The 23,175-nt window shown below is 50.8% G+C and overlaps 1 protein-coding gene across 5 annotated transcripts in view; it reads left to right on the forward strand.

Moving 5' to 3' along the window:
- Positions 1-489: 489 nt before the first annotated feature.
- MED15 (mediator complex subunit 15) overlaps positions 490-23,175 on the forward strand; it is a 63,744-nt gene continuing 41,058 nt past the window's right edge. For 2 of the 5 annotated variants that reach the window (XM_078060674.1, XM_078060673.1), the window contains exon 1: positions 491-662. In XM_078060674.1, coding sequence (XP_077916800.1) covers positions 595-662 — 68 coding nt within the window. In that variant the 5' untranslated portion in view covers positions 491-594. Of the gene's footprint in view, positions 663-23,175 lie in introns of all 5 variants that reach the window. The other 3 variants (XM_078060672.1, XM_036104292.2, XM_036104294.2) reach the window with 3 other exon arrangements.

Consider the following 23,175-nt stretch of genomic DNA (forward strand, 5'->3'; position numbering starts at 1 on the left):
GTCTATCTGGTCACACTTTGGATGTGGCACTGTAAGGTAGTGGCAGGAAAGCAGAGCCTGGATCATGTTGGCACTGTACTCTGCCCACAGTAGGTGCTGAGAAATAGTTGATAAATAAACAATCTCTCCATGGCATCCGCTGTAGATCGCTAGCAGCTTGGCCGAAGGGTGCAGATCTCGCGGAGTTGGTGAGGCCAGCACACAGTAGGGTCACACGAAATTGGGGTGGCCAGCGTGGGTCAGCTGTGGGCAGTATATCAGGAGTACTATACAGCCATGGCTCTCCCACACCCGTTCTGGTCAGCCCGGAGCATCTGGAGTCCCCGTCCCGCGCGACATCCGCGCTGGGAGCAGAGCCAGGGGCTTGCGGTACGCGGGAGGGGGGCCGCCGAGAAGTCTCCCCGTGCGTCCCGGAAACTACATTTCCCACAGGCCCGTGCGCGCGACTCCATTTCCCACAATTCCCGCTCGGCTTCCGGCGCGGCGGAGGCGCCTCCGACGGCTTCCGGGTTCGGGCCTGGCGCTGCGGTAGAGGCGGCGGCGGCAGCGGCGGCGGCTCAGCGGGACGCGGCTGGTGGGAGCGGAGGGACCGGCATGGACGTTTCGGGGCAGGAGACCGACTGGCGGAGCGCCGCCTTCCGGCAGAAGTTGGTCAGTCAAATGTGAGTAGGGGCCGGGCTAGAGGGCGAAATCTCCGGACCTTCCCCCCTCAGCCCTCCCGCTCGGAGGGCGAGGCCCGGGTCGGACTCGCGGGAGATCCAGGGCGGCCGGACCCACTGGGGCCTGGGGGCGCCGAGAGGGCGAAGGCTCCCGGGACGCGCGTGAGTCCCAGGGCGCGGCTGAGCCCTCGGCTGTCCCTTCCGTTCTTGGCTGATACTGACTGTTCATTAGCTTTCCCGGGGCCGAACTCTGCAAACCAGCGAGCCCTGGCTTATGAGTCATCGTCCTGAGCTTTCTCATTCGTCATTTGTGTGCTTTGGTTGCAGACTTTCCCCTGCTTTGAATCACACTGAATTCGAAAAAGGAAAGGGGCAGCCCGTGGCGGCTTTAGCAGATCTGGGTGTTTTGTGATTCGTCTTTAAGAAAAGCGCATCAGAGTGAGAGAAAGAGATTGGAGGGGGGTGGATGGAAGATGAGGTTGGGAGGCTAGGTACTTGGGGCTGTGGGCGGTGGGGGATGGAGAATCCACGGGTATCCTGCCTCCTCCGCCCCCCAGTACCGCCCCAGTGTGGATTTTGCGAAGGGTGGCAGGAAGAGGCTGTCAGGAAGCGACCGTCGGTTGGGAGGAGGGAGTGAAGAGCTGGGGTTAATACCTCTTCCCCACAGTTTCATCTGCTGAACCCCTCAATGCAGGGGCTGCCAGTGCGCTCTAGGCTGCATCTAGTGGAACTCCAGCTCCTCACCACCCACTGCTTGTTTCATTTAACAGTCTTTTACTGAGCTTACTGATGTTGTGCTAGCCGCAAATTTGCCTGAGACAGCCCCTGCCCCCAGGGAATGCACTACCATAAAGGAGCAGTTACAATACAGTCTTTCTCCTAGAAAAAACTGACAGTTCGCTGGAGCAGGGCAGAAGGAGCTTTCTGGAGTAGGTGGCGAATAGATTGAGCCCTAAAAAGACAAGTAGGAGTGTGAAAGGCCATCATTCCAAGCTGAGTAGTAGGGAAGTGTGAACTCTCGCTGCAGTGGAGGACATTGCTATAGGCTGAGTTCTGGGGATTGAGGAGAAAGGAGGTTCAGGAGATGGTAATGGAATGAGGGTGAGCAGGTGCTGACATGTTAGTGGTGGGAGTGCTGTGCTAAGGAGTTGAGCTTGTATTTGGCATGTTGCCTGCTTTGAGGTAGTGAAATGCCAGAGTTGGGAAGATTCCCGGAGTCCTTGGAGATGGATCAAGAACAGAGGAGAAAGGCCAGTTAGGCCATTATGAGTTTTGAACTCTTGGAGTTTGGGGACCTGTCATTTTTCATCCCTGTGTTCCTATTGCTAGATCACTGCCTGTCACATTGCTCCATAGAATGGTTGTGGAATGACCTAGTCGGCAAGAGATTATAAAGGCCTGCACTAGACAGTGGTGGAAACTGAAAGAGGAAGACCATTCCAGAGAAAGGGGAGAGCAAGCATAGACAGTCCTTGATGACTAAACTGGATGCAGGGGGTGGAGCGCAGCAGCATGGAAGGAAGGAAGTGGGACGGAATGCCGGCCGGGAAGCCTCTTAGTACAGTGGAAGGTGTGGGGACTGTAGAGTTAGTGGCTCTGGGCACTGCTATGGAATAGTCTGGGGACAATTCTGCAGATATTGCAGAACCAGTGAACATTGTGTTGGGTTTTTTGGGGGGGGTTGATCCCCTGGAGTTGTCTGTAGATGACATTTTTTTTTTTAATATTTTATGTATTTGAAAGAGCGAGAGAACGAGCACAAGCAGGCAGAGGGAGAGGGAGAAGCAGGCTCCCCGCTGAGCAGAGAGCCTGACACAGGGCTGGATCCCAGGACCCCGGGATCATGACCTGAGCAGAAGGCAGACGCCCAACCAACTGAGCCACCCAGGCGCCCCTATAGAGGAAATCTTGGGGGATGGCCCACTTCAGGGCTCAGCAAGAAAAGCCCTCAGGGCAAAGATTCTTCTTTGGGTTTGGGGAGACAAAAGAACCAGAAAGATGAGTTGCCATCAGAGGAAATTGGGGAGGGTGGGGGAGAGTCCGAGGGCGGGGGGGCAATTGAAAAGTCTCTGGGTGTCAAGGACTGACTGGATACTTCATAATTCAACTTCCTTCTGCTTCTAGGCAAGCTGGATTCTTTCCTTTATTTGCCAGATTGCTGCTTGTGTATTAGTTTTTCTCTTGCTGCCATAACAAATGACCACAAATATAGTGGCTTAAAACAACACAAATTTATTACCTGGCAGTTTCTGTAGGTGCAAGGTCTAGGTGGACTCAGCTGAGTCTTCTGCTTAGGATCCTACAGGACTGAAATCAAGATGTTGGTTAGGTGTGCATTTCTTCCTAGAGGCTCTGTGGTAGAATTTGCTTTCAAGCCCATTCAGGTTGTTGGCCAAATTCAGTCCATGCAGTTGTAGGACTGAGGTGTTCTTGTACCTTATTATTTGTCAGCCAGTGGTCAGTCTTTGTTCCTAGAGGCGGTCTGCATTCGGGTCATACTTTCTATGTGGCCCCCTCCATCAGGGGTGGGTTCTTCGGCTGCATCTTTCTGACTTCAGCCAAGAAAATTCTCTAGTAAAGACTCAGGTTAGATTGGGTCCACTCAGATAATCCAGGATGATGTTCTTATTTTAAAGTCTATAACTTTTATTTCATCTGGAAAGTCCCTTCTGCCATATAACATAGCATGTGCCCAGGTTCCTGGGATTAGGGCATGGACATCTTTGGGGAGCCCTTCTGCTACCCCTGCTGGGATAAGCAGTTTCAGAGGTTGTCTACCTGACATGATATGGTGTTCTCAGTTCTCAGATTTGTCTGTTTTCTCTCCAGGGTTCACTTTGAAAGTCATGATTCTTGGTGCCTTGATTTGTTGTGTTCACAGGGTTAATTCTTTTTTTTTTTTTTTTTTAAGATTTTATTTATTTGACAGAGAGAGACACAGCGAGAGAGGGAACACAGCAGGGGGAGTGGGAGAGGGAGAAGCAGGCTTCCCGCGGAGCAGGGAGCCCGATGCGGGGCTTGATCCCAGGACCCCGGGATCATGACCTGAGCCGAAGGCAGACGCTTAACGACTGAGCCACCCAGGCGCCCCTCACAGGGTTAATTCTAACTTCCTCTGATATTTATGCTGTTGTTTGAAGGAGGGTATCTTGGGAAATGTTTTGAACCCAAGTAATTTGTATAGATGAGGGAGTAAAGAAAGCATAGTGAAGCACTGGGGAGTTTCAACAAAAGGAGAAGCATCTGGTAGTTGGTTCACTGTCTCCACCTGGCTCTTGAATATCTACCAAGAGAGAACAGTGCTTGGGATTGCAGGCCCAATAATCCAGTCTCTTGGCTACCATGAGAAAAAGTGGTTTTGATTTGGGGCTGGTTAGGAGAGCCCTTGCGGGGACTCCATATAGCCTCTTCTTAGCCCTCCTCTACCTCTACCTCATCTGGACCCATCCTGGACTGCTGCCTTCCCCTCGCTCTCTACTGCCCTGCTGAAAACCTGTTCGTGACTTCGTAGCATTAGAACAAGATTCCAGATGGCCCACCCTCCCAGCCTTTCACCATGGCCTGGCCTAGCCACCTCTTCTCAATCCCCCCAGTTTGCTCCAGCACTCTGGTCTTTGGTCTTTCAGCTTCTTGAACATTCTAAGTTCTTTTTTTTTTTTTTTTTTTTTTTTTGGTTCTCTCTTTTTAAACAAGTTATTATCAAGTATTTAGGGTATTCAACAATGGGTAGACTTCCCCCCACTGCATTTATGACCAGTTTCTCTTCCTGTTCTTTAGATGTCTGCTTAAATACCAAATACTGCAGATCCTTCCCTGCTTATCCTGCCTAAAGTGGGTCATCCCCTCTGATATGTTGGATCTCAGCCCCTTGTAGTTTCCTGTAGGAAATACAGGAATGTAGTTTGCTGTAGGCATATAAACACTTGTCGAAGTGTGCAAGAGTTAAGTATTTTCCTGAGGGCTGTGTGTGCCGCCTCTTGTACTGTAGTGATCTTCTTTACCTGTGCCGGCATGCATGTGAAGCTCTGGAATCCCCACTTTCTCCACTTGTTAGCCGAGTGACCGAGGGCAGGATACCTAACCTTTCTGGATCATCTTCCTCATCTATGAAATGGCTGGAGTCCAGTAGTGTCACAGGGAAGGTGTGGGGGGGGAATGTAAAGATCTTTAGCTGAGCCCTAGCAAATGCCTCCTCCTTAGGTTCTTGCAAGAGTAGGAGCCTTGGAAGGTGAAGGTAAAACCCCCAAGCCTGGTTAGGGGAGTTGATGACACTTGAAGGAGCCTGTGGGGAGGGTAGTTGTGACACTGTTGGTGAGTTCAAATCATCTCTTCATTGAACATCCACTCTCCCTGCAGCACTGCAGGAGAAGCCCCCCTCCCCCCAACCTTAGAGTTCTCAGGCTGGCCTTTGTGGGCCTTGGGCCTTCCTGGGGGGATTGTTGGGTTAGTGTGGAACATGTGTCTGGTCTGTAGGATCCCAGAGAGCAAGCATGTATCTGTAGTAGCCAGCACTGCACCTGAAATAGAGTGGGTAAGTAGTGAATGAATGAAAGGACTTCATCAATCAACTTGTCCCGTTCTTTTAAAATTTTGTGCCATCTTATTTTTGAGACTTTTATGCCTCCCACCTCTCAGTACAGCAGACTGCACATACAGACATGAAATAAATAAATGTCTATTGGGCTGAACAGATTGCAAAGGGGAGGAGATCCGGGGGGTGGGAGGTGGGGAAGGGCAGTGTGTATCAGGGCTCTACTCAAGTGCCAGGAGATCAGGGAACATGTAGCAGAGTCAGGGCAGACAGACAGGTCAGCCACCTCTTCTGGTGAAGCCCTCAAAGGAGATTGAGCTCCAGGTTGGGACCTAGGAGATCCAGAGCTTTCTGCCTGGACTGTAAGGAGAAAGTTGAGTGCTATTTAGCTAGAAACATAATGAAACAAAGCAAAAAAAAAAAAAAAACCCCATAAGGAACAAAGAACAGACAACTGAACAGCAACTTCCAAGGGCCTGGAGAGGCCTTAGGACAGTGGGGAGTGCCCTGAAACTTGCAAGTCTAGATTCTGCCTGTGGGTTATGTTCTTTTTTTTTTTTTTTTTAAGATTTTATTTATTTATTTGAGAGAGAGAGACAAGCAGGGGGAGGGGCAGAGGGAAAGGGAGAAGCAGACTCCCCGCTGAGCTCCAGGGATCCTGACTTGGGGATCGATCCCAGGACCCCAGGATCATGACCTGAGCCGAAGGCAGAAGCTTAACTGACTGAACCACCCAGGTGCTTCCTGTGTGTTATGTTCTGTCCTCCAAGCAGAAGCAAGGGAGTCTTGGCTGAGCCTTTTCTGTGGCTTATCCCACTCAGGCTTCCTAACAGTCCTTTGCCCTACTGGTGTGATTCTGGCCCTTGTTTTCCAGTGGGGAAGCTCCTGAGCCCCACTGCTTTCTTCATAGCCTGGTTGGTATCTAAACAACTGGGCTGGCTCGCAGCCTTCTGTGTATAAGCCACCATTAAAATGTCCATTCCTTGAGGCCAGGGGCCCGTCTCTCTGACCACCTCCAAGCCTTAGTGCCCCTGATGGCAATCAGGAAGTGATTGTGGAGCCATTGACTTCAGGGTCCTGAACCTTGGTCCTACTGCCTCTTGACCAGGAGTGACAGTGACCTGAGGGGATGTGGGCCCTCAGCTGCTCAAGAGTCAGGACTTTCTCAACAGCAGCCACAACAGCAGCTGACATGAACCCCTACTGCAAGAGTTGACCTATGTCAGCTCATTGAGTTCCCACTTGTGCAGTCAGTCGATGTATTTGTTACTCCCATTTTTAAGATGAAAAAACTGAGGTGTAGAGGAGAGGTCACTGCTGCTTATAGTTATACCCTGCATGTTACAAATGAATGCTTGCTGAAGCAAAGCAGGACGAGAGGCAAACCGCCTTTTAATTTTTTAAAGAGAGGTCATGCCTTTTGGGGGTAGAGGGAAGATGGTAGCTGGAAGTTAACCCAAGCCAAGTGCCGTTGGGCATCCTGTTGGCAATTTGAGCAACTCCCCGTGAGTCAGTGGGGCCCAAACAGTGGCAGAAGGGCCAGCCAGCCAGCCTCCAATGATCTTTGGCCTCCGCACAGGCTATAGCCAGCCTCCCAGCCTCACCAGATCCCTTTTGTGAGAGACCCCACCCACCTACCACACCTGGCAGCCCTTACATCCATTCCTGACAGGAAGTCTTCCAACTCTTAACTCCCATTTGTGACAGGGTGGCTGTGGTTAGTCCAGGCTCCGTGTGGGGCATTCCCGGGTGGTCACATGATCATCTTCCTGTCACTGTCACTTTAAAGCATTCCTCAGGACAGTAATGTTGGTTATATACCAGAGGGTACATTTTTTGAGGAATTGTAATGAATTTTTAAAAATTCAAAATGGAAAGTTTAAATGCTAAAACCAAGTAGTGTAGTTTAAAGACCCCATGTCCATGTATCCACATTCAGCTTCAAGCTGTCAATTCTTGCTTCATGGACTCCACCCCCTGACCCCCATTATGTTGATGCTGGGAATGTTTGAGTGGCCACCCACTACCTGTGGGTTCAACTCTGAGCCTGACTCCCTCCTCCAGGGTCTGCAGCCCACTGTACTGGCTGCCTGTGGATCCTCAGAAGAGCCCAGCTCTTTCTTGCCCTGGCTGTTCTGCATCCTGTTTGTTCGCCTGTCTGAGAGACCCATCCCTCCCATGGCACAACATTGCAGTCCCATCCCACTCACCCTTCCAGGACACCAGGCCACCCGCTTCCTTCTTCCTCTTCACACACATTCTGTGAAGAGTTACCAGTTTGCACTTGAATTGTTTGAACACTTGTTTCCCCCAGTCTGAATCCCTCATGGGGATTCCTGCATCGCAAGGAGTGCTGTGCGAGTAGATTCCCAAGCACCGCCAGAGGCCTCTTCAGGCTCTGTGGTGATAGTGGTCTAACCTGATGGGTGTTCACCTCAGAGTTGGAGAAAGTCTTTTTTTTTTTCAAGAATTTTTTTCCTTTTTTTTTTAAGTTAATTTAAGTAATCTCTACACCCAAATGGGACTCGAACTCGTGACCCTGAGATCAAGAATCCCATGCTCTTCCGACTGAGCCAGGTTTTTATTTATTTATTTATTTATTTATTTATTAAGTAGGCTCCATGCCCAGCGTGGAACCCAATGCAGGGCTTGATTTCATGACTCTGAGATCAAGACCTGAGCTTCAAGAGTCAGATACTCAATCGGCTCAGCCACCCAGGTGCCCCTTATTTTTAAGTAATCTCTACATACAGTGTGGGGCTCAAACTTATAACCCTGAGATCAAGATCAGCCAGCCAGGTGGCCCCCGAAATTGGAGAAAGTCTTAACACCGTGCATGGGAAGACGCAGGCAAACCGACGTTCTCACAAGCTGCTGCTGGAGGCACGTAAACGAGGCTATTTTTCTGGAAGGCCATTTGACAATACTGTTTATTCCAGTAAGCTTAAAATGTCTACTTCCTTAGACATTTCCTCCAAGGCTATATGCAGGAGAGTATTCAAAGCCTGTTGGCAGTGAGGATGCTCATAGCCACATCAAGTCAGGAGTGGAGCTGGGTTAGATTTGTTGTGGGAGCTGCAGATGGCAGGTTCAGTGCTGCTGTTAAAAATGACATGGGAGAGGGGCGCCTGGGTGGCTCAGTTGGTTAAGCCTCCGACTCTTGGTTTTGGCCCAGGTCATTATCTCGAGATCCTGAGATTGAGTACTGTGTCAGGCTTCTGGCTTGGTGGGGAGTCCGTTTGAGTTTCTCGCCCTCTGCCCCTCCCCCCACTCATGCTCACACTCTCTCTGTCTCTCTCTCTCAAATAAATAAGTCTCTTAAAAAAAAAAAAAAGACATGGGAGGGATACCCGGCTGACTCAGTCGGTGGAGCATGTGAGTCTTGATCTTGGGGTGTAAATTCCAGCCCCACTTTGGGTGTAGTGATTACTTAAAATCTTTAAAAACAAAATGACATGGGAGATGTTCTGTAACCCATTGATATTGAGAAGAGCAAGCAGGACACGTGGTCCAGTGAGGTTTTTTTTAATTAAAGATTTTATTTATTTATTTATTTGAGAGAGAGAGAGTGTACACACAAGTGGGTGGAGGGGCAGAGGAAGAGGGAGAAACAGACTCCCCACTGAGCAGGGAGCCCAACTCAGGCTCGATCCCAGGATCCTGGAGTCATGAACTGAGCCAAAGGCGGACCCTTAACCGACTGAGCCACCCAGGCGCCCCTTGAATGAGTTTTGTTAAATAGACATTGTTAGCTAGTTATCTGAGTAATTTTCATTTTCTTTTAACTTTCAGTACATGTGTATTTTTGTTAACAATAAACTTATGTTCCTTTTGTAGTCAGAAGTCTTGAAGAAGAGGTGGGCCCTCTTTGCACATGAGGAGGAGGGAGCTGTGGTCCCAGATAGCTACTACCATAAGGTGGAAAATCACAGAGTGGGTGTCCTCCCTCACCAGGGCCCTGAGTGCCACCACAGCCTTCCTAAGATGATTCTTTTCCTTTCTGCCCCTGCTAGGAAGCATTCTCCTTTCAATCTGAAACTGTCCTTCCAGATGGCCTTCGCTCCATGCTGGTATGAGAGCCCCAGCCAGATGCTCCCTCCTCCATGCCAGGCCCTCTGCTTTCACTCTTTTCTGTTCTTTCTCTTCCCCATTGGAGGTTTGGCCTTGGCCTCATCTCCTCCTCATGAGCCCTAATGGCTCAGCCCATGGCAATTCTTACTTCCTCTTGAGTTTGTAGGGCCCGCACTGGGTGCATCCTGCATACTGAGCAGATGAATTCTTTTTTGCTGTCTTTACACTCATTATTGATTTTTGCCTTGCCAACAGTATTATAAATTGCTTGAGTGTAGGACCTGATCTTACACATCTGCATCTCGTTGAGTTCCTGGCATGGTGCCTTGGCTTGGATAAGAGGTGTATCATAATCACAGGTAGGGTGGTGGAAAACAGTGCTGGCTTCTTTTCTGATGGCCTTCCAGGGCTTTCTCTCATCAGTGCTCCTCCACACTGAACCACTTCTCATTCGGAGCCCCCCCCCCTTTTTCTTTAACCAGGAGACACTTATTTGAAGACAGGGAGTCCACAACGGTTACAAGGTGGCTCTCTCTCTCTCTCTTTTTTTTTTTTTTTTTTTAAGATTTTGATTTATTTGACAGAGAGGGAACACAAGCAGGGGGAGTGGGAGAGGGAGAAGCAGGCTTCCCGCTGAGTAGGGCCCGATGTGGGACTCGATCCCAGGGTCCTGGAATCATGACCTGAGCCAAAGACAGACACTTAACAACTGAGCCACCCAGACACCCCATATGAGGTGGTTCTCTTTAAGAGATAAATAAATGAGTACCCAGTCCTGGAGAGCAAAGAGGATACACTAGAAGCCTAGGTGTAATGATCTTGAAACCCACCCTGTGAGGGAGATGCTCTCTTCCACTTTAATAATGACTCTCTTGCTAACCTGGTGGGGGTTAATAAAGATCCCTGATTGAATGGGTTAAGTATCTTGAGGTGGAGTAGCTGTTACTTAGGGCAGTGAGTCCTTGGAGAAGACATTTGACCTCTGGAAGTCCCCGTTGTCCTTACTTTGAGCTTTTTATTTTGAGACTGTTTCAAACGTGCAGAGTTGTAAGGATAGTATAGAGTGCTCTGGGACACCCTTCCCTCAGATTTACCCATTCTCTCATTTACACACATTTTGGTGCTTGTACTTGGTGAATAGCAGCCAAGTTCTGTCTTGCTCCCTCCTCTTTCTGGACCCTGTTTTCTCTTAGCCTTTGGCCCCATAGGCTTCTCTGAGTTCTCTGCCTGGGAACCTGCTGGTGGGGTGGGGGCAGGTAGGGAATAGGAGGGACCCAGCTGCTGGTTAGCCTTTGAGCTGAGCCACTTGCATCCAGTCCAGGAGAGGGAAGTCTGGAGGTGTGTGGGGGGTGCTTGTTGGTTAAGAAGTGGCTCATCCCCATCCCCACTGTCCTTCTTTTCTGCTCCCCACCCCTTTCCAACTTTGCTTCAGTCCTGGGGCACCTGGGTGGCTCAGTTAGTTGGGCGTCTGCCTTCAGCTCAGGTCATGATCTCGGGGTCCTGAGATTGGCCTGCGTCAGGCTCCCTGCTCATCAGGGAGTCTGCTTCTCCCCCTCCCTCTGCCCCTCCCCCTCCTTGTATGCATGCTCACTCTCTGTCAAATAAATAAATGAAAAATCTTAAAAACAAAACTTTGCTTCAGTCCTCATGAGAGGTGATGTTTGAGGAAGTGATCTAGCCACTGTGTATGGGATGGAGCTCCTGTTGTAAAGTAGAAAGAATGCCAGATTTGCGTTGAGAAGCTCTGATGGATCATCCTGGGCCCTTCCAAAGCTACGGGTCTGCTTCGATTCATGCTGGGGAGGATTCACGCCTATGAAAGTGCAGAGGGAATATTCCCCAGGTGCTCTGTACTCACAATTCAGGCCCAAGGCCATTCCAGTCCAAACCCAAGTCCAAACCCACGGATGGGGTCAGGGCTTAGGAGCTCTGGTTGTCTCATGTGGTGCTTGTTTGTTTCTTTCTTTCTTTCACAAGGACGTGCGTGAGCTAGCACGAGAGCAGGGGAGGGGCAGAGGAAGAGAGGGAAAGAAGCAGATTCCCCTCTGAGCATGGAGCCTGATGTGAGGCTGTATCTTAAAACCCTGAGATCATGACCTGAGCTGAAATCAAGAGGCGGAGGCTTAATTGACTGAGCCACCTGGGCTCCCGGTGCTTCTTTATATTGAAGTATAACAAACCTACCTCAGTGAATGACACAAGGACGCATCTTCAGCATGACACCGCTAGATGAATGTTGACACATGTAAATGCCCCATAGCCATAGCCCGGGCTGCATCTGGAACAGGCCTGGCACCCAGCAGGCTCATCCCTGTGCTTTAGCTAAACAATGCAGATTCTGCTCCCATTCTTCTGGCTTCCAGGCCACGGAGACATGTGTTCTTGAATTTCCTGTCATTGGAGTCACACCGTGTCTGGCTTCTTATATTCAGTATCATGTCTGTGATGGATGATCATCCTAATGGGTAGCTATTGTTCTTATTTATGCCACGTGTCGTCCATTACGTGACTCCACCCCAGGTTACTTTTCTGCCCTATGCTTGTTGGACATTGGGGTTAATTCTAGTTGTTGGTTATGTGAAGACAGTGCCAGGGGTGTTCGGGGTCATGTCTTCTGGTGGGTATATGCACTTACTCTCCAGGCTGCGCATCCAGGCTGGGTTGAGGGGTGTGGCCTGAATTCAGCATCACTGTGGTCTGCCAAACAGTTTTCCCAAGTGGTATGTACCATTTCCATTCCTACCAACCATGTGGGGGAGTTCCCCTTGTCAGACATCCTGGCCAACATCTGGCATTGTCAAGGAACTTGCCTTTAATAACAAGCACCCTTGTTGATTTTGAAAGCACACTCAAATTTGAGACCTACTGGGTGCCATGGCAGTGAGAATGGAGAGGGTGATTTGGGAGGGAGAGAGCCTGTAAAGAAAGCAGCTTTGGAATTTGGTGACTGTGTGTGTGTACGCGCAGGAGGAAGGGAGGAGAGAGAAACGGGTATGCACCCTGAGGGAGATGGACCGTGATTCTGTGATGCTTCTGAGGGGTGGGGTACAAGGTGATGGTGTGTGGAGTTTGCGGGGGTGTCAGCCCTTCCAAGAAGAGAGTCCGGCAGCCAGTGGGTGGTGCAAGGAGCAAACCTGCAAGAGCAGTCAGCTGCAGGAGTGAAGTGGGTGGGGGCAGCAGAGGAGGCTGAGCAGAAGGCCCTGGCGGTGGCTGTGGTGGGCAGAGCAGATGTGTGGAGAGACTGGGGTAAGGCGGTGTGGGCACGGGAAGCCAGTCCCAGCAGCTTGGGGCTGCCTCTGTCTTCTGTTTTGGTGCCTGTGTTCAGGACTGGTGGATGCAGTATTTAATTCCTTTTCAGATAACGTTGTAGAGGATTTCAAAATAGGAAGATGTTTTCCATAGTCTTTCTGCCTAGAGATGGCCATTGGTGACAATTTGATTTTTGCCTTCCAGTCCTGTTTCTGTGGGTGAATACCTTGATATGTATGTATTTTAAATATGTAAGTACATGTATATACTAGTATTTTTAAAGTGGAGTTAGACTCGAGTTCAGTTTGAGTTTTGGCTTTTTCACAGCTCAGATTGTTTGTCTCCTGGGGGCTGACTGGCTGGGACCTGTGTGCTTATGTCCCTGGTTCATACAAGGCATGAGCACAGCTAGGCTTCTAGCCGATGGGACTCTTCCCATACTTGGGCTCTGTCTAGGTAGTGAGGGACTGGACTGACCTCTGGTGTGGGAGCAGATTTCTTAAGACTTTTATTGGTTACTGCCCTTCAGAGGGCCAAGCTTCTTCAGTCCGGGCGGGGGGGGATGGACGGACACGACTCTGCAGCCGGGATGACTCAGAGTACATGGTCACTCCCTCTGTGACGGCCAGGATGGCCTCACAGTGGCACACTCTTGGGAGTAAGCCTCCTCCAGGCTCCTCTGAACAGTCATCCTGCATGCTTGACATGAGCATTTTATTTACTGTCTTGTTAAAAGTTCCATTACGGCCTTTTCCAAACATTCAGAAGTAGAGATAGAAGAATGATCTCCCAGGTACTTGAAGAGTTAGCAACATATGGCCAGTTTCACCCATCCCTCTCCACCTCCTCCTGGACTATTTTCAATCACATTCTAGACACCATATGATTTCAACTGCCAGTCCTTGAGTGCAGATCTCTAGAAGATAGGGCTTTTCTCTCCCCCAGATACCACAAAATCATGTGAGATAAGCATTTTAATAAATTCTTGGGTTGGCGGAGAGCATCCTCACCGCGTTTGCCTGGTGGTGAGTGGGATGTGCTGGGGGCTAGAATTGGGGTTGCCAGCGCGATCCCAGTCCTGGAGCCCAGAGGCCAGCCCCTGAACAGGGATCTCAAGGCCTCTCCAGTCTCCTGGTCCTGTGGAGGGCAAACCAGCAGATTGGAGTAAATGACAAAGTTTGTGTAGTCTTCTGAACTAGCTCAAATAACAACATGCCCTTTTAAGGGCAATGGTATTCTCTTTAGTAGTTATTCCATTGATCTAGTTTGTTGGGGATTGAGAAATCTTAAGAGCAGAATTTGGAGAGCTCGATCAAACAAACCAAGAGGAATGTGAAAAGAAAGTACTTTCAGTCTCTTGTGTTTGTATGATTAAGAAATTTCTTTCAGCAAGACTAAAATACTCTTTCCTACATGTAGGTGGCTGGTTAAATTCTGAAATACATATTTTTATCTGGTTAGAAAACACTTTATGTTTCTTCAAAAAGTCAGAGAACCAGAATGCAGAAGGGTGCCACAAAGACAAGGAAGCAGTTGCAGTCTGGGATATGGTTTGGCTGGCATGCTAACGGCTACCTGTGAGGTCAAGAAGGCCCACTCCCTGTCGAGGCCAGGTGTTTGCATTGGTTACTGTTGGGGATTGAACAATTGGTGTCTAGTCATTTCCTGCCTCCGAGATGAAAGCACCTGGGGCACTGGGGCAGTAAACCGCCACTGGGGAACTGAGAGGAGGGGAGACCAGTGGAGGTGCAAGAAGCTGCTCTGGAGCTTTCTAAGGACTTGGTGAAGGTCGGAAGACCCACTGAACAGTCCTTCGCTGGTGGGGAACAGGGAACGGCCTTTTCCAGCCGGATGGGGGGATGCAGGGGACTGCTTTGCCCACGGCCTCTCTGACCGAGGGCCCATTGGGAGAACGGGGGGAATGTGTGGTAGGCTTTTCCGGGTGCTCCTGGGGTCAGAATTGCCAATGAAGTATGAGCATCCTGTCTCCAGGTTGCCTAACTCTGGAAGGTTTAGAAAGGTGAAGGAGACCTTTTTTTTTTTTAAAGTAATCTCTATGCCCCAGATGGGGCTTGGACTCATGACCCTGAGGCCAAGTGTTGATGCTCCTCTACCCACGAGCCAGCCCTGCACCTCTAGGAGACCTTTATTAAATATGGCATTCACTGAGTATTTCTCTATGGCAGAGTCCGTGGTACACTTTTTATGTGCATTTTGTCATTTAGCTTTTAATTCTTATTTTATCAAAATAATATATATGCACATAAGTTTTGAAAGTCAAGGAGTGGTTAAAAACAAAACAATAAACTGGGGTACCTGGGTGGCTCAGTCGGTTAAGGCTCCAACTCTTGATTTTGGCTCAGGTCATGATCTCAGGGTCTTGAAATTGAGCCCCATGTTGGGCTCCGCACTCAGTGGGGAGTCTGCTTGAGATTCTCTCTCCCTCCCTCTGCCCCTCCCCCAGCTTGTGCGCACGTTCTCTCTCTAAAATAAATATAATCTTTAAAAACAAAGAACAAAAGAAACCCCAAGAAACCATGGTGGGTTCCCACTCGCCGAGTCCTCCACTGTGACTCTGCTCTTTCTTCTGGCATGTGCCTGTGATTCTGAGTAATGTGCACATGCCGCTGTCTCGGGTCATCACGTTGATGAGTTTCATGAATTATGTATTGACTTTCTCTGTAGCTCCCTTTACACAGCCATTATCTCTGCTGCTCCGTTCTACCAGCATTTTACCCCCCGGGTAAATCTGTAAGGAATACTTATGTTTTATGCCTACACAAATGATACTCCTCAGACAACCTTTGTGGCATACTGTGACAAGGTTTTTTGGTGTTTTTTTTTTCCTTGAGAATAAAATTGCCTTCTTAAAAATGTGCCCAGTTTTCTGTGTACCTGTGGCTGACTTTTCCCGTACCTTCCAGTCGCCTCTCAGTATAGTTATCCCCGTGCTCAGTGCTGCCAGGCTGGCTGTCAGCTCCAGCTTTTTCCCTGGGCCTCCCTTTTGGAGCTCTCAGGGCAGAGGCCAGAGGCAGCGTCCGTCTCTCAAGTTGCACGGCTCCGGGGCTAGGTTTCTTGCTTTTTGTCTCCTGTGGTGTGTTCTTTTTGGTTCACTCCTTCAGTCTACTAGCTTCTAGAAAAAGAACTCAGTTTCTGGAGACCGTGTCCATCCGGGTGCATGTGGGCTTCTCAGTCAGAAATACTTCGTCAAGGATTGAGAAGCGCATCCTACATGCTTTGTTGTTTCTGATGCTGCTATGCGGGCCCAGCACTTTTCCTAGTGAGCTGCAGGGCAACTTCCCTCACTCCCAGAACTCCTGTCCAGCGCTGCAGGGAAAGTGTCTTCGAATCATGTCACAGGGATCCACGTTCCCTCCACTCCCTCTGTTTCCTTTTCCCCCTGTGTCTGAATGTTGCCCCCTCGGTCCTCTTCTGATTTATCTTTTATCTCCTGTATCCATCTCTTTGTCTTTTTGCTGCACTCTCTGGGAGATTTCTTCAATTTTATCTCTGGCCTTTCACTGCTGACTGCTTTTATTTCTAAGAACTCTTTCTTTTTTTTTTTTTTTTTTAAGATTTTATTTATTTATTTGACAGAGAGAGACACAACGAGAGAGGGAGCACAAGCGGGGGGAGTGGGAGAGGGAGAAGCAGGTTTCCTGCTGAGCAGGGAGCCCAATGTGGGGCTCGATCCCAGGACCCCGGGATCATGACCTGAGCTGAAGGCAGACGCCCAATGACTGAGCTACCCAGGCGCCCTGCCTTTTTTTTTTTTTTCCTTTCTCTCACTCTCTCTCTTTCTCTTTTTTTTTGGTAATCTGACTTCCTGTTTTATAGAATTCTCTTCTTGTTAAATGGATGCAATGTCTTATCTCTCTGGAAAATAAAGATAGTTTCTTGGCATTTTTTCTCATGGGGCCTTTATCTGCCATGTGAGAGTGTCTGGGGGCCCTTGGGTGGTGGCTCACTCTAAGAGAGAGGCATGGGGAAGACAGGAGGACACTCTGAGCACGAGGGGCTTGTCCACTGCCAGCTTCCCTGGAGGCTCATATAGCTTAAGGTCTGGGTCTTTCCTCCAGAACATGGTCTTCCAAACACTGGGCTGTAGAGTGAAGGCCTGAGTGCCATACTGAAGGAGGCCACAGGTGGGCAGAAGGGCAAGCGGGTCGGCCTCAGCAGTTAGTGCAGATCTAGACACTCAGTGGCCACATAGTCTGCTTCTTTCATTATCCTCCCTGTGCCTTCTCAGCTGGTGGGTTAATCCCCCCTCCCAGTCCAATGACTCTCCATTTTATGCTTTTCCAGATAATAAATCTCTGGTGTCTGTTAGTGTGGAAGTGGTTACCCAGCAGTGTGAAGTGGAAGAGGATGCCAGAAATCTTTCCATATACCCTTGGTCCCTGAGTGCCTGGCACGCCCTGTCCAAAGCCTTGTGAAGATCTGGGGCTGTCACTGGATTGGCTCTCAGCCCTCCTCACTGTCACTTTCTTAGGACTCTGCTTTCTAGGTTGGCTTGCCATCTCCATCACCACCGGGCCATCAGCGTTCCAGTTTCTAAAATCCTGTTGTTGGAGCCATCACTCCTGTCCTTCCTGGCTTTGTGAGTTTGTGTTAGAAAAACAAAATCCCCCCTTTTCTGTAGTTTCAGTGGAGTTTTGAGATGCAACAAAATTAGACATGAAGGTCAGATCCTTATTCCAGCCTGGAGGTTCATATCTCATTTAATTTTATTTTTAAATGAAATTGTTGTCGAGAACATATTTATTTAGACTGTGGCTTAAACCAGCTTAATTTAAGTCAAAGTTGTGTTTCCTGCTTGGGGCCAGTGTAGTGATTTGCTTTCCTTCTGGTCTGTCTTCACTTCCTGGCCCTTCTCCTGGGGGCAGGCTCACAGGATTCCTTGGCACTGGGGCGGGGCAGAAGCTTTGGGCTAGGCCTCCACCATGGCAATGCTTGGACCCAGCCGGCATTTAGAGAGGGTGGAACAGTTCTCTCTTGTGCTGGCCTGAGCTCTGCTTTACCAAACATAAGAGTATTCCTAGGCTGTGCCACAAGTGCTGGGAACTTACTCCCAAACATATAGGGCCATTGCCCAGGAATGGGGTGCGGGTGGGGTGGGTGCTGCCCCAAGCACCTGATAGGGAAGCATGACTGCTAGAGCCTTGCTCCTCCGACATCAGGGGCAGGCTTGAGCTGCCGAGGGCCTGGAGTATCAGGGGCACTTTTTGCTTGTCTCTTTGGTAGATGGTTGGTTAAAAATGTGGTAGGAATCTTTTTTAACTTGGCAAGATCTTTTTCCCTATATAGTATCTACTTTTTTTTTTTTTTTTAAGATTTTATTTATTTATTTGACAGAGAGAGACACAGCGAGAGAGGGAACACAAGCAGGGGGAGTGGGAGAGGGAGAAGCAGGCTTCCCACTGAGCAGAGAGCCCGATGTGGGGCTCGATCCCAGGACCCTGGGATCATGACCTGAGCCGAAGGCAGACGCTTAACAACTGAGCCATCCAGGCGCCCCTGGTATCTACTTTTGATGGTGTGCTGAGGAAAGCCTTCCTCAGCCCAATATTATATAACTATTCTCCTGTCATTGTCTGGTACTTTGATGATTGGGGCTTTTACACATACAGGGTGAAGGGTCACCCAGGCAAGCTGCAAAGTCCTGTCCCAGGTGGGTGAACAGACTCTTTGCACACACAGGGGCCACTTCATCTGGAAGCTTCTCTTATAGGGTGGGGTGAGGCAGGGCTGTCAAAACTCCTGCCCCATGAGATGTCAGTTGGTTGATGAGTGTGTGGTTCTCCAAAGACGAGAGCCTTCCTCTGGGCAGAACAAAAACCTCACACAGATGGGTGGGCATCCTGTCCACCTGAGGCAGGAGGGTGAGTCTGTGACACTGAGAGGAGAAAGAACCTTCCTGGTTTAGACAGCAGCAGGAGACCAAGCAGAGGGCCTCGCTCTCCTGTGAATGCAAGCACATGTTCAGCAATGGAAAAGGAGGTTGAACCTGGAGAAGGGGCAGTGTTGAGGAGGGTGCTGTCGGGAGAGGTGGGAGGGCCCCTGGGTGTGAACCATGGCCCTTTGGAATGGAGCATGAGGGGAAGGTCAGGCAGCCGGAGGGCAGAGAAGGCCCCCGAATGCTTCTCATCAGCATACCTGTGCACAGGCCCTTTCTGAGAAGTGTTTTGCCAGCTGGGTGCCCTGAGGGCATGCTTCCAGGTGGCTCAGCTTCAGGGGGACAGCAGCTCTGCCTGAGGGAGCCGCACGCACTCACTGCTGTCATCTGCTAGGAAGGGGGCGACACCAGCGTCATTGAACGTTGGAGATATTTTGGGATGCGGTCTTACTGCGCAGTTAGGCAGACTGTTCTGATTTTTGTAACACACCCTAGTGCTTCCTATGTGCCAAGTGCCTGACGTCGTTAGCTACTATAATCCTCAGACCAGCCCCATGAGGTGAGGATGCGTAGGCCCCGCAAGGGGATGTCTTATCCAGGGTCGCCGGCTTGGGGGTGGAGTGGTAAGGGGCACATGGGAGCATTAGCACACTTGGAGCTTACAGCCATGTGTACCTTCCCAGGACACACAGTTTGCTAGGTTTTTGGCTTTATCCTGTATTGATTCAGATTATAAAGACTAGGAACCAACTCTAGGTGATGAATTGAGTTTCCCAGTTTGGGGACAGGGAAGAGTTGAGGCCGCAGAGCAGGCCAGATACTGGACAGGAGCGCTGTAGGCTGGGCCAAGGCTGGGCCTGGCCTCACACCCTGGCCTGTTCTGCGCACCTCCCTTCATCCTGGCCACAGCCCTTTCAGAGAGCTCCTTTATGAGTAGCATGTGTGTGGGGGATGGAGCGCCTCTCCCAAGACCCAGAGCTGGCGAGTGGCCAGGTCGGAATTTGAGCCCCAGTCTGTGTGAGGTCTGTGTGATTCCGGAGCCCAGGCCCTTCTTCCTCTGTCTGCTTCCTGCAGGTCCAATGCCCAGCACTTTACCCACCCCGCACATACTTTTCCCGTCACCCTGGTCTCTGCTGCCTGGACATGCTCGTTTGAGGCCCGGTTTCCCCTGTACCTGTCACACTGATGCTCAGTTCTGCACATCATGTCCCATCAGAAATGCATGGCATTACCACTCCTTGTGTTAAAAATAGCCAGTTATTTGTCTGGTGCTGATTACTGCCTGCTGCATACCAGTCCCTGCTCTCAAGGTGTTTGCAGGACGGCATGGCCGACCGAAAGGGAGCCTATACTTCCCACAGGAGGTGCCACAGGTGTGGTTACAAGGTTTCTGTGAGGCAGAAAGTGGGGTGCCTGGGTAGGAGCACGGTTGGAGGGCCTAACAGGCTGGTGGGGTGGTTGGGCATCAGCACGCTTGGCAGCAGGGCCCCGGAAGGGTGAGGGAGTGGGCTCCGTGGCTGTCTGCCTTGCTGGGAAGGAGCAAGGCCCTTGCAGGCGGGGACATAGCCTGGGCCACTTCCCGCTCCCACTGGCAGTCATGTGGCTTAGGGCGCTGGCGGAGGTGGTGGGGGTGGAGACAGAGGCCCATCAGGAGGGACCACCACAGGTGCAGTGAGAGATGGGGGGAAGGTTTAAACTTCAAGGAACAGAGGTCAGAATGCGGAAGTGAAGAGGGGGTTCCCAGGTTTCCAGTGTGGGCGATCGGTGGACAGACACAGAGCTGAGGTTACAGAGTGGTGTGTCACTGCCCTCTGTGCAGGCAGGGTCTGGGCAGGAAGCCCTCCTCCGACCTCTCGGTGGTGGAGTCCACAGGGCCTGTGGGATGGATCAGGTCCTCCCCCAGGTGACTCAGGCCTAAACCAGACACCCGTTGAACCCTGACCAGGCAGACTGGTGTAGCCATGGCGACCAGGAAGAAGCTGTACCTGGGGAGCTGTGGAGCCCAGCTTGAAGCAACGGGCTGGGTGCTCTGAGCCAGTGTCAGTCCTCCATCCATCTCCTCAGAGGGCTGGGGACACCCAGGCAGTGGCCAGCAGACAGGCCCCTCTGTTACGGCGCTGGTGCCTTCCTGGCAGTCTAAGGTTTGGGGACAACTGCCTTGGTATTGGAACTGTGGCACAATAGCCACAGTTAGGGTCCACCCTTTGTGAGCTGACCCTGGTTTTGCTCCCTGACCTCCCCTGACTGGGCAGGCCCTTGTATTCCCGGCACTGACCTCAGGCTTGCTTGTGTGTGGGCGGAGCTCACTAGGACTTGCTGGGTCTTCTAAGTTGTTTCTCTGAGGCTGTAACCACCACTCTGTCTTTAGGGCTCTCTTCTTGTGTGCTAGTTTGCGTTTGCTTAGTGACGGTTGCTGGAAGGTTTTGTTTTCTGGACACAGAGGCTGAGGAATGGCCATCCAGGTCCCCCTGCTCCTGTAGGCATCCTGGGGACACAGCAGAGGGGGAGAGCAGCCGGTCCTGCATCTGTGTGGGGGCCGCCCTGAATGTGGGGCTGGGACCTACGACAGGCTCATGCAGTGGGCATGCTGGTCCTTGGTACAGAAGGAGGGACACCACCCCCTAAGCACTGATGCGAGAAGCTGGTCCCTGTGCAGTTAGAACCAGATAATGGATGGGCACCTCTGACAAGATGCTGAGCCGGCTGAAAAGGAAAGGACAAGCCCTCCTTGGGGGAAAATGTGGGAATGGTAACAGAAGCAGAACTGCCTGGTTTCTTTTTTGCCTCATCTGCAGACTAGAAACAGGAGCAAAAACGTTTTTTAGGGACGCCTGGGTGGCTCAGTTGGTTAAGCGACTGCCTTCGGCTCAGGTCATGATCCTGGAGTCCCGAGATCGAGTCCCACATCGGGCTCCCTGCTCGGCAGGGAGTCTGCTTCTCCCTCGGACCCTCCCCCCTCTCATGCTCTCTCTCTCTCATTCTCTCTCTCAAATAAATAAATTTAAAAAAAAATCTTAAAAAAAAAAAAAAAGAAAGATTTAAAAAAAAAAAAAAACGTTTTTTAAAATATGGTTTGCAGAACTGAAAACACTGCTCAGGGCGCCTGCTCATTCTTCAGCCAACAAATATGCAGGGCCTGTTTGGGCAGGCGTTGTGTGCAGCAGTGGAAGGGACACGTACGCGACATGGGCACGGTGCTGTCTCACAAAGTCCTGGCGCCTGGCTGAAGAGCGGCCTTCCTCCTTGGCTTCATAGCTGCCCAGCGCCTTCATGGACGTTTATCCCAGTTCTGTTTGCTCTTGCTAAGGTGTGCATTCTACCTTGTCAAGAAAGGCCTGATTCTGACCTCCTGACCTGACAGTGTTCCTCAGGCTCTTTCAGTCACATAACAGCCAATGCCCCCGCTGTCCGTGTCATCTGTGATGTTGCCTGGACCCGGATGGGGCAGGGCTCCTCCTCCAGCACATCCCCTGGCATCTGGTGCCTTTGGGCCTGGCGAGGTCCCCCCACCTCAAAGCTCTTGAGCTGATGTCTGTGTCTTGCCTCTGGGGATTGTGCCAAGTGTCTTTGCTGCGGTCAGGGTTCACAGAGTTTGTGTGGGGCCTGTGAGTCTGCCGACTCCATCAAAGTGGCCAGCCAGCAGCCCGGGGAGGATGACTTTTAGCCAGCCGGGAGCCTGCCTAAGCCCTCGGGGATTGCTCATCTTGGGCACAGAGCCCATCTGCATAACTGAGTCCTGTCTCAGAGCCCTCAGCTCCCCTGTCTGCCTTTTTGTGCTTTGCACCTTGGTCCTGGCTCCACCTTCTACCCATGACCTCTCTACTTCCCCTCAGCCAGCCTCCAGCATGTCCCACAGGCTAGCAAGTGCCCTCTTGACTGTGTCCACTGCTCTCTCCTCCATTGGTCTGCAGCTCTGTGGCCTGCAGCCCTGGCAAGCCTCCATGGCAGGGTTTGCCTCCCACTGCTCTTGGAAGGTGGGGGAGGGAACAGGGATGGCCCTGGGGGACACAGGTGAGGTGCCCTTCTGAAAGCGGGTTTGCTCAGTCACCTCTTGTCGGAGATGCTCAGTGACTTAGAGCCTAACTGGGTGATCTCTGTGTGTGGATGCCTGCCTCACGGTGGCTAAGTCCTCCCGGCCTGCCTGCCTCGCTTCCCCACGAGTTGGATACCACATTGTCCTCCTGCATTGTTCCTTTTGCCCCACTCTTGTGGCCCTGGTCACATTGCCCCTGTGCGTGGGTCTGCTCCATCCTGGTTGTCTGGCCAACAGGAACTTGTTGCTGCTTCTTTGCCTCAGTGCAGCTTGAGGAAGCAGACGGGGATAGAGACTGCGCTCCTGTGTTTAATGAGTTATCCAGCAGTGTGGTGGGTCAGGGTCATTTTATGTTTCTTTACACATTAATACAGATTTGTCTAAGTCTTAGCACCTAGCCTCCTTTCTGGGTCACAAACGTGACCATGCAGCCCCATGTGCACACTCTTTCAGTATTCTGGGGTTGGTTGGTTGGTTTGCTTGTTCATTTGTTTGGAGTGTCAGAAGGCTGTCTAGCACCAGCTGGACCAGGCTTGTTTGATTCTCTTGGGATGAAGCAACAGAGCCTTGATATGTTCATTCATTTGTTTATCAGCATGCCCAGCTCTGGGAAGAAAGCAGGCTGTGAGCAGACGGGTCAGGCCCTGAGACCCAAGCCGATCATGCCCCTTCCTTTCTAACAGGCGCACACATGTTCTTAGCTTTGTGTGTGTTTGGCGGGGTGTGTGCTGCCATT

The sequence above is a fragment of the Halichoerus grypus genome, chromosome 13 (assembly GCF_964656455.1).
Source record: "Halichoerus grypus chromosome 13, mHalGry1.hap1.1, whole genome shotgun sequence".
NCBI classification, from domain to species: domain Eukaryota; kingdom Metazoa; phylum Chordata; class Mammalia; order Carnivora; family Phocidae; genus Halichoerus; species Halichoerus grypus.